This window comes from Lonchura striata, chromosome 2 (assembly GCF_046129695.1).
Source record: "Lonchura striata isolate bLonStr1 chromosome 2, bLonStr1.mat, whole genome shotgun sequence".
NCBI classification, from domain to species: Eukaryota; Metazoa; Chordata; class Aves; order Passeriformes; family Estrildidae; genus Lonchura; species Lonchura striata.
The window spans coordinates 31,422,925-31,434,248 of record NC_134604.1 but is presented as its reverse complement, the minus strand read 5'-3'; the positions used below and the strand labels follow the sequence as shown (position 1 = coordinate 31,434,248).

At 44.8% G+C, this 11,324-nt stretch overlaps 1 protein-coding gene across 1 annotated transcript; it reads left to right on the top strand.

The window, feature by feature from the left end:
• Positions 1–331: 331 nt before the first annotated feature.
• On the top strand, positions 332–11,139 carry MFAP5 (microfibril associated protein 5). Its single transcript, XM_021533986.3, has 9 exons — positions 332–483; positions 875–937; positions 3,641–3,688; positions 4,846–4,872; positions 7,125–7,160; positions 7,933–7,968; positions 8,678–8,765; positions 9,618–9,691; positions 10,279–11,139. The coding sequence occupies exons 2-9, from the start codon at positions 877–879 to the stop codon at positions 10,395–10,397; spliced, it is 489 nt and encodes a 162-aa protein (XP_021389661.1). The 5' UTR covers positions 332–483; positions 875–876; the 3' UTR covers positions 10,398–11,139.
• Positions 11,140–11,324: the final 185 nt, after the last annotated feature.

Sequence of the window (11,324 nt, the reverse complement as noted above, 5' to 3'; positions counted from 1 at the left end):
CAGCCAGGGCAACGGGGAAGAGGAGCGCTGGGTGGGGACTGGCGGCTGAGTCGGGAAACGTGGCTAGAGGTAGCGGCCTGAGGAGAAGCCAGGCTGCATAGAAGGGCAGGAAGAAACGGAACGCCCGTGTGTAATGCAGACTCAAGAATCCATCCCTGGTGATGGGCCATCCTGGGGGAATGGGAGGAGCCCCTTCGGAGGACAATAAACTCTGGAATGAGGGTGTGGGCTGCTGCTCCCCGCTCCCCCCCCCCCATCATTCCACATGCATGATGATACCATATCCCTCCATCTCGCTGGCTTCTTGGGCTTTTTCTTTTTTTTTTTTCCTCTTTTCCCAGAAATTGTATTTTGAAGACAACCAAAAGGAGAACGTGTTCTGGGTGTGGCTGCATGTGATTTACCCAATAGCCAAAGTGGGGGGGCTCCGAAGGGGAAAAACAGAGCGTCTGCTGCTGAAGGGAGTGGAAGCTGAGGGCTGCAGTAAGTGATGGGGACCCTGTCTTTTCTTTCAGTGCTCCTCGAAATGATTGAAAAGTAGAAGAGAATGGAGTGAGAGAATGTGGGGGAAACTTTTCATTGCATGCTGAGGGTGTGTGTGGAGCAGGGCTTAGCCATCTAAATGGGAAAAGAGATGGGGACTGGAGAAAGGAGATGAAAAAGAGGAACAAAGCAGGTGGTGTTATAGTTCAGTCCAGAATGTTTCAGAAATACTTGGAAAACTGACCACATGAGGAGGGAGACAGGAGGGAGGCTGGGAACACCAAACGGTCTTGAGAGGAAAATGGGTAAAACAAGCACAGTTTCTGAGGTGTAGGGGAGGGTATACCAGTTCCTGCCTTAGCTTTCCTCTGTTCTCTCCTCCACTCCATAGGGATGAAGACCTCTGGAACCTGTATACTGTTTTGTGTCTTAACACTCTTCTTGTCCCCAGCTGGTGAGTCCTTATGCCCAGGGGAATGATTTCTTCCCCATCTGGGCCCCGCGGAGTTTCCTACACAGAATAATGTGCAATGATCTAAGGACAAAGATATGTAGAGGGGTAGTGAAGGGGCAAGGACTGAAGAGGAAAGGCAAAGTGGATATAGGATTGTGAAGAGAAAATTAGGAACTGGAAACAGTTTCCCATCCGTGACACTCTCCAGTACGTACTGGGAGTCACAAGAGACAGAGGTCCACAGTTTCTGCTGCAGGTATGTTTTAGTAAGCAAAACATCCAGATCAAGCTGAGAAGGAGGGTTAGGTGTGCTTTGTGCTTACTGCTGTACACCTGTGTATGCATGATCTGCAGGGCATTTCCCAGTGCTCTGCAAAATTTGTTCTGTCACAGTTGTGACACATTTGCTGTCACTAGCAGTTCCTGCTGGAATGACCTCATTCCAAGCCATTCAACTGCTGGGAGGTTTTGTAGTATTTATACAGCTGTTTTGAGAAACCTCTCCTCTGTTGTTCAGACCATTTTCTGGTTTTGGTGGTGGTTGTTGGTTATTCTGTTTTGTGTCTCCATTACTTTGTTTACTTGGAGATGCTTTGGCAAAAATTCATATCAAATTTGTTTTGTTTTTTTTTTTTAAAGGCACAACAACAACAAAAAAGAATAAAACAAGAGGGCAAGACCAGACATTATAGTCAGAAGACTCAGGACAGATAGTGAAAGATTAATTTCAGTGAATGGACAAAGCTTTGTCCAGGAAAGACTGTATGTAGGAAGGAGATGACTACCTATCATTTTCAAACTAGGTTATTCTAATACCCTCCTTGATCCTCCCCCATGCCGAAACCTGATTCTGTTCCAAATAACACTTTTGCCTTTAAAGGTGCACAATAAACAATGTCATGTTATGACTGTGAAGTGGGGAGGTGAGGCATCCAAGGGATGAGCTTATAGGTGGACTACAATTTGAAAGAGGGGAAAAAAAAAAAAGTTGTGTTTTTTATTGTACATGAAGGAAGCCTGAAAGGAATATTTCTTACTTTTGAGTATTTTGTTTTAGCACTTCTCTTTTGGATTTGTTTGTTTTAACTTGGAAGATAACAGGAATCACCTGCTGGTCTCTCATTGTGTCCTTTGATTTTTGGTAAGGTACAGATTTGGTGAGTTAAGGTTGCAGTTCTAGATCTCAAGGATGAATTTACTGCAGCTTGGATAAGAAAGTCTAGTTGTTTCTAAGGCTTATTATTTGGTACCATGGTAATTATAAATTGAAGGGATTTAAGGTGGGATAAGAAATTCACCCTCTTTGTGTCCTTGCCTCATATGCAGAGATTTCACTTCACTTATGTCCTTTTGTTTTAGAATTGGACTGGTTTTCTATTCAACCCCTAGGGGAAAACAAGAGTTGTAATAGCTTTCCAAAGTTAGAAAAGGGGGAGGAGCCACCCTGTCTTTTCTATGTGTCTCTTCAAATCCATCACTGCTGGCTTCTGCAATAGTTTCAGGATTTTCATCCTTCCTTTTGCATCAGTAACAAATGAGAAAGTGCTCAGCACCATTTTCTTCCCTACTTCTTACAATTAAGATATTAGCCAGAACAGGGGAAGTTTTGGGCTGTATTCCATTGTGTACTTAAGTTATTATGCATGGCTGGCCCTCCCTGGGTTAATCACCAGGCAACTGGGGTGGGGAACAGAATATCAGGGTCCAGCAACTCCTGTAAATGCTATAGAGCAGGATTGTGGTGGGGTCCCAAGAGACCCTCTGTGGCCTGCAAGTAACTGCCCTTGGAATGTGGAAGAACTATGACATAAACTCCAGACCTGATAGTTTTTTACCCGTGCAGTGCTCCCATTAAGAGCAGAAAGCTGCAGGCTCAGGCCACAGGTCATAGCGGGATGTACTGATTTTTGGGCTGGTCATGCACACATCCCTGCAGTGCCCCAGATCACTGGCTTTTTCCTGCCAACTCTTTCCTTCATCCCACCCCAGTTATGCAGACATTTCCCTCGTCTGTGGCTAGCAGGAAATATTTTCCTATTCCTGGCTGCTGTAAGGAAGCTGCTCTGTCACCCTTTATATTTAAACAAACAAACAATCTAGCCTAGCTTCAATTTCTTCCATGTGGCATACACAGTCAAGTTTTCATCATTCCCCTTCTCCAGTTTACCCAGAGGCTGAGAGGAGAAAGATTATCTGCTCTGTGCTCCATACCCAGGCTGGATGATTTGCCTAAGGAGCTATAAAACCTGCAGTCTGCTTTTTACTATACCAATGACTCAATCTGTGCCCCCAAGTGAATAATTTCCATGACTCAGTTTCCTGTTTTATAAAATAGAGATAGGGATTTTGCTCAGCCTCCAGAGCAGGGAGGCCACAAGGATTTTTTATTTTTTAAAAAATGCATCAAAAGAGGTTTCAGAAGTGCAAAATCTGGTAGCTAATCTGGAGGTATTTACTAACTTGTCCCTGTGCCTAGCCATTGCCTCTGGTGGAAGCAACAGGGGTAGGTTCAGGAGCTGCTGTATCCACGAGCCTTTAAACAGCAAATGCAGCCAGCAGTGGAGGCAGAGGCTGAGTAGAGAGCATTTCTCCCTTCAGCAGAGGGCAGTGGTGTCTCCTGGATAGATAAACATTAAAATTTCCCAAAGCCTGCAAACTATAAAAATCTGTCTTTCGTCACGCCCCTCTCTTCTTCTCTTGCAGACTGGTTTCCATGGATGGTCAATGGGCAAGAACTGGAAAGTGCAACTGGTAAGTATTACAGGCATGTAAATGTGCTGAAGATTGCTCATGTGATCCAGTTGTCCTGTGGAGTTACAGCCTGTTTATTAGAAAATACTGTTCTTTGTTTCTTTGCCTCTGACACGGTGAGCTTACCTTTCAGTGAAGATTAAACAAGCTCTCAAAGACAACCTGCTAAGTGTTACATGCTCTTTACAAATAATTCTCTAGTGCAGGGGTCCTGAACGCTTAGCTGAAGGGTACAAAGTTATGTTCACAGTCAAGAGTTGTAGGAGGTCCACAAAAGCTGGTTTGTCTTCAACCACAAGATGCTTGGGGAATTCTACTGCTGCTCAGAAAAATCCTAAGGAAAATGGTGCACAAATGGCATGGTGCTTTAGTAGTGAGGCCATTGGGAAAGGATATTGGCTGATCTTCTTACTGGCTGTGTTGTTTGGGCTGAATTGATTTATCCCTCTGGACCTTAATCCATTTTTGCCACATGGTAAGTTAAAGTGAATGTACATTTACATCATGTTTCAGCACCCAAAAGGACCACAAGGACTTGCCTTTTCTTCAAACTTGAAGCCCTGGCTAAGCCTGCAGACATCTCCCAGCTATGATCCTATGATATGTAATATCTGCATTTTCCCAGAAAACTATTCAGAAGCTAGCCCAAAACATGCCCTCCAAGAATCCTTTCCTTCATGATTTGCCTCTTTACCACTACCCCAGCTTTGTCATCAATTGCTTTTCAAAGAAGCTCATCCATTGATGAATTTCTGCAGTCAAGGCTAGGTTTTGGAGCTGCCTCCCTCCTTCTCTGCCATGCATGCCCTCAGCTGTCTGTCCCTAGTGCTGCCAGACCCCTCAGCACCTTCATTTCAGAAGTCTCTTTCCCATCAAGATGCTAACAGCAGCCATATATCGGAGAAGATATGCCTCCAAAATACACTGAGGGTTATACAACATGTGCACTAAGAAATCCAGTCCCAGGCCAGTCACCAGAAAGGGGAGTGGGTACGGGCAGGTTGGGGGTACTGTGTTTGATTATGTATTTGCTGGGGTAGATCCCACTGTCTCATGAGCCTATGACGGCAGGAGAGGTAATTCAAGCTAGCTCTGGCTGGCTGCGTAAGGGACCATAAAGTAAAGAAAAGATTTTTCAAGGACATTCTCTTTTCCAGATGGAGCTACCCCTGACAGCAGCTCTGGTAAGCTCCAGTCTCTTGGCATCTTCATGCTTCTTTTTCCCTTTTCACCACTACTGCCTACATAGTTGCAGAAGTTACCCATTATGCCCAGAAACTCCTCATCCCACTTTTGATGCACAGCAGTGTTCTTCCAGCATTTATGGCTGTCTAGGAGTCCTTTTTGTGCTCCACACAGGGAGATGAATTTAGGGTGACTTAATGGTCTGTTCTCCAAGGAAATGCCAATCTCACTTAATGTACCAGGGCTCCCTGAAGAGGTTTCCACTGCAAGAAGCCATGAAATTTAAAGCTCACACATCCTTGGCTTCCAGAGAAGGTGTCAGGAACAAACAGACTAAATGATGAGGGTGAGAAATTGGACAGGTTCAAACTGGGACACAGGCTGTGTGTCTGTCTGCTGACCAGTAGCAGATGTGCTTCAGTTCTCAGGAGACAGAGGTGCCAAAAATCCCCTGAAAGTAGCAGAGGAAACCCTGAGCATTGTTGGAGTGGGGAAGTGGAAATTCTCTTTTTTCAGTACTGTCTGTCCCACCGTGCCTGCGGCTGTGTCACGGGGGGCAGCAAAATGTCTGCGAAGGGAAGGGTAGGTGGAGGACTTGGAAGATAAGCACTTAGAGCACACAGTGCTTAGAGAGTGGAGATGGCCTCAGGAGAAGGACACACAGCTGTTGGGAGTGTAGGCAATTCCAATAATGGGCAATGGAGGAAAAGAGAAGCTAAGAAGGAGTGCCTCCACTTTTTACAGCCCCACTCTGAGTTCAAACCTGTCACTACTGGCCTTGGGGATGGATTCTCTCTCTGCTGGAGCAGTCTCTCAAACCTCTCTGAGGTGGTGAAGACGAGGCAGGGCAGGGAGTGGGAAAATACATGTGGTCAATCCTATGGGTCAGAGAGAGGCTTGGCTGTTTCTGGGGAGTATGCTCTGAGTGTATGGGAACTCATCTGAGAGTGGTGGCTTGTTCTCTAGAACATCAGCTCCACAGTTTGTCCTCTGCCCTGACTCTGCTCATCAGCTGGCTGCAGTATTTGTTGTGGGTCAGACTGCCATGAGACTGAGTCAAGAGGCTGGCTGGAAATGTAATTAGGATAATTGAAAATTGCAGATGAGTTGAGGGGCCAGCTAGGAATATAATTAAGACAGTAAAAGACGGCTTATTTTAGTTAAGATCTTAAATAAGTTCAAGAGTTAAGTCAGAAATGTGGGTAGCAAGAATCATGTGCTCTAGTTTAAGTGTGACAAAGGCATCAGGAAGTAAAGCTAGGAGTGACAGGGGATAGAGTATTGTAGAAGGGCAGAAACCATAAAACTAACCAGCCTCTAAGAATAATCGAACAAGAGAGGCTTGAACCATGACCAGCAGGTCAAAAAGTCATGCCAACTGGACATAGGTGAAGAGTTCACTGTGTGGAACTCTTCACTGTGTGGAAGATGGATTTTTTCCTCCCATGTGCCCACTCCCTTATTTCAAAATCCTACCAACCCAATTAAGAGGATACAATTGCCCAGCCATAATGGATATTCAGCTAATTATAATACAAATTATAATACAAAGTGGGCAGGTAATGATTATGTATGAAACATCCATGGAAACCACATAAATATGTAAAACCTTTCTTAGATAAATAGAGAGCAGGAGTCTGTGACTCCTTGACTTCTCGGACATACCTTTAGAAATTATTCTGCATGTAATAAACACCCTTCTTTTCAACTTTAATTAGTTGAAGAGTCATTTGTCCATGTTTCAAGACAACAATGGAAGAGGAAAGTGGAAGCACAATATTGTATCTACAAGATGTATGATCTTTGTGTTTGGGATGGCAGGTGAAAGCAACTGTGGTCAGCATATGAGACCTGACAGTCTGTAGGAAGGTAGATAGGACTGGGTGTCCAGACCAAACTGGTGGTGACTGACCTACATCTAAAGGTTAAAAGAGTAAAAGTGAAGCCTTTACAGCAAATTTGGGCTTCAAAACGCTTACTGTTGAGGGATCAAGCAAAACTCTTCACAAAGGACCCATCCTTGCTCTGTGGCATGCTATCAGCTCTAGCATACCCAGCATATTTGTAGGAAAAGCCTGCAGGTAGTCTGACAAATCAGATAATAACAACACCAGCACCATGATCAGCATTGCCTATGAACTAGATGTGAGATGGCTACTAGTCAGGACTGGTAATCCATCAGCAGAACACTGGCAGGAGGAAAGGGACTGTAAGCTCAAATTGAGATCTTCCAGTATGTCTCTTTTTCCAGGTACAGCTGCCACACCACCTGTGCTTCTTCCTCCTGGTGAGTTTATTCTCAGTTTGCAGCCACATATTGTGGACTTTCTTCCCTCTCCTCACACAGTCCCTTACACACCTGGAATCCTGCTTTCTCTGACTGCCCCTAAGCCCTAAACCCAAAAGATTCATTCTCTTTAACACACGTTTTGTCTATGCTTCTGGCTAACACTATGGCACCTGAGCAGAAGTCCTCTGTAATTGCTCATAAGAACTTGCACCTGGCAGTCAGTTCTCTGAATTCCTTTCCAGTTTGTTACTAGGTAAATTATAAAATGTACTGGTTTGCTGTGGTACAGATGGGTTACTTTATCAGAGGAAGTAAGAAACCAACCTCTTTTTGACCCCTTGTCATGGACATTAAAGAACCAGTGGTGTTGGGATGCTGTCTCTTAAAGGTGTGTGTTACTGTTCCTTATGAAGGGCAGTCACAAAGTCCTTCTCCTCTTGACTCAATAAAGGGTAATTACAGCAGCTAAAGAAATTTACCTGACCTTTCAAGCCAGAATGTCCTTACAGGGTAATTTTGAACAGTAGTGGTTAATGCTTTATAGGAAAGCTCAGGCAAATTTTTAGCATTGTTGACTGCACAGCAGGCACTAGATTCACGCTGGATTTGTACCCTGTGGTTTCATGTCAGTAACAATGAAATCTTTTTTCACCTTAGAAGTTACAATAGAAGGGTCTTGAAAGAGTTTTCCAGATACTTGTTTTGATTAAGCTGATTTCTAGGAAGGAATAATGGTAACTAACTAACTTTGCTACCCTCTGTGTTCCAGTTCAGTCTGACAGTGAAACGACAACGGCTTCATCAGGTGTGTTTTAAGTTTGCTGCCTGCACCCTCTCCCAGACCCACTTTGAGCCACCCTGTTAGCTCTCCAGAGAGGTTCTGGCTGGGCACAGAGCTCTGTGTCCTGGAAAATTGCTTTAACTTGTTCTTTGAGTTAGAAGTACCAGAGAATGATGGTAGTGGAAGCTGAAGCCTTCTCCTGGATGGCATGCCTGGGAAGGGAGGAACTGGCAGATCAGCAGACCAGATACAATGGGTCAATATTGTGTCAGTGGCCAAGACCTGGCGTTTCAGAACTAGCTGCAAGAAAATACATTGCAGTTAGTTACAGGGTCGATTGAAAACTAGGAATTAGATTTGTGTCCTGAAATGTGATAATTGCACATCCATTAGAAACCCATGTCTTAAATGTGCAACTAAAATTTACGTTTTGTTTATATGTGTCTGTCCCCTTTACAACATGTGCCTTCTGGGTGTCTAGTGGGCTTGGTTTGCATTTCACTCAACTTTCCCTTCCTTCTGTTTTGCAAAGCAAGGGGATCAGAAATGGCTGCTCTATTTTCCTCTTCTCTAAACCAGCCCTATCTCTCACACAAGAGTGACAATAGAGACTGGGGTCCTTCCCTAGAAGCCTGGAGGACTGTACCTAATGATAAGGTTATTTCTGTGCCTGAATGAGTGCACCTGGCCATGATGCTGGATTGCACCTCCGTGTTTGTGTGTGTGTTCTCAGACTGCCGTGAGGAAAAGTTCCCTTGCACGCGCCTGTACTCTGTTCACAAGCCAGTAAAGCAATGTATCAGCTACCTCTGTGTTACAAGGTAAGAAACCAACAGACTCTAAGAAAAGCACTAGAAACTGCCCAGAAATGGTATGTCCAGTTCAGAAATTGTTCCCTTTGAAGACTAGAGGTTTTCTCTGGGAACTTCTTGGTGAGATAAATCCTATCCCCAGAGCATCCTCTTACGGTAATTATTTAAAAGGGCACAATGGCTACAGTCTGTTGTAGCACTAAGGAGCTGTAATATATCCTATATTGTAATCCATATTTAAGGTGTTTGGTCATCTATAGGGCCATGAAAATGATCAGAGGTATGGAGCACCTCTCCTACGGACAGACGGAGAGAACTGGGATTATTCAGCTTGGAGAAGAGAAGGCTCCAGGGAGAACTCACTGCAGCCTGCAGTACCTAAACAGGGCTTATTAAACAGAGGGAGAGCAACGTTTGACATGTGCACATAGTGATAAGACAAGGGGGAATGGTTTTAGACTGAAAGAAAAGAGATTTAGATTTGTTGTCAGGAAGAAATTCTTTACTCAGGGACAGTGAGACACTGGCACAGATTTCCCAGGGAAGTTGTCAATGCCCTATCTTTGGGAGTGTTCAAGCCAAGGTCCAATGTGGGGCCTTGAGCATCCTGATCCAGTGCTTGATATTGGAACTAGGTGATCTTCAAGGTCCCTTCCAACCCAAGCCTTTCTATGATTCTAAGATTTCATTATGTCTTTACAAAGATTACTTGGCTATTGAGCAGCCTTATTCATGGCTAAGAAATCATAAAAATTTAGGATTTGCCTGCTCACTAGTGAATATTCATGTTTATTCCCTGTTCCCCTTTTTTGTTTCTTTGTGTCCCTGTGCCTTCCGCTGCCGATCCTGATGATCCCGCAGCGTGCGTCGCATGTACGTAATAAACAAGGAGGTGTGCACTCGTGTTGTCTGCAAGGAGAATGAGGTCATGCAAGGTGAGTGGTATCACAGGCTAGCCTAGAAGGATAGCTGCAGCCATGTGATTGAGTCTCCAAGCTAACTAGTTGGCTTAAACCCTGATCCACATGCAGTAGCTTCCCTGGACTTTGAAAGAGCTCTGATGCAGCGCAGTCTTGGACATAATACATATGCCATGACAAAAAAACTGGCTACTAGATATTGTGCTACTAAAAAATATGATAGCTCTCTATTCCTCGATCTTGATCATGGTCTAGTAGTCCCAGACACATCCTTACTCAAAGTTGTACTCTTTTGAGGTTAAAGAGTAAATCTCAGAATTTCTGTTCATTAATAGAAGCAGGATCCAGTCTAGATTTCTTAACGCAATCTTTGTTGCAGCAAAATACAGGTGGTTTAAATATGTAAAGTACATGCATAAAGACAGAAGCAAATTCATAAAAGCCTAAGGACTTGCTTTGCTTGCCTCATATGTATGAGGATTGAGAAGTTTCAAGAGTTTCCGTAGATGCAGTGAACGATGTACCTCTAACTATTCTGCTGGTGAAGAATTTGAAGGAGGCTTTGATTATCTGTCAAGCTGTGTGTGTCTGCTTGTCTTCAGATGAGATCTGTCGCCAGCTGGCCGGCCTTCCTCCTCGACGTCTCCGCCGATCCGGGCAGCCCCTGCCTCTCCCTTGCAGACAGCCCCTGGAGCAGCAGCGCAGGCCTGGTGCTCTGTGAGCTACTAACATTAGGAGAGGAAAAGGAAAAGAGAAGTCATAATCCACTACCTACAGTCCAAGACAAGTGCTTCTTGTTTGTGATTCCCCCATTATTTCCTTGCTTCTATGCCTTCTTCTACATCCTCTTCTTCAGGTGCCACAGGGCACAGCGTACCCTCTCTGCCAATCTGTCATGGTAGCTGTTGTCATCTTTATAATCTATTGCTGAGGATAGAGGACTCTTCCCTCTTTTCTCTCCCACTCTGCCTGGCAGGCTTTAAGCTGCTCATTTCCCAGAGGTCCTTGTAAATGTGCTGCACCTTTTCTTGTGTTGCCCCTGGAGAGAGCCAGAAATGGGGACAGGATGAAGTCCTCCACAATGGTACAGATGCATGTCATCTCACCTTCATGCCCTAGGACTTCTGCCCTAGATTTCTTGCCTGGAATCAGCATGAGTTCGGATGTGGATGGTCAGCCCGAGCCTCTCTGATTCTATTGAGCCGCTGAGTTTGTTGTGTGATAACACATTCTCCTCCTGTGTCTGCTGGCCTCAGGGAAGTGACAGAACTGGGAGATGAGTTGTCCTGAACCCAAGGCATCCCTCCCTCTGTGGCAACAGATCATTTATAACTACCTCTGGGAAGTTTCTGTCTTAAGCCCATTGCCTCCTTCATACACATCTCCTACCAAAAGGAAAAGTTCTGGATTTAGTATGGCATTATATTTTTCTCAAAAAGATTATGTTGGATCAGAGTGCCTCTCCTCTCCTCTCCTCTCCTCTCCTCTCCTCTCCTCTCCTCTCCTCTCCTCTCCTCTCCTCTCCTCTCCTCTCCTCTCCTCTCCTCTCCTCTCCTCTCCTCTCCTCTCCTCTCCTCTCCTCTCCTCTCCTCTCCTCTCCTCTCCTCTCCTCTCCTCTCCTCTCCTCTCCTCTCCTCTCCTCTCCTCT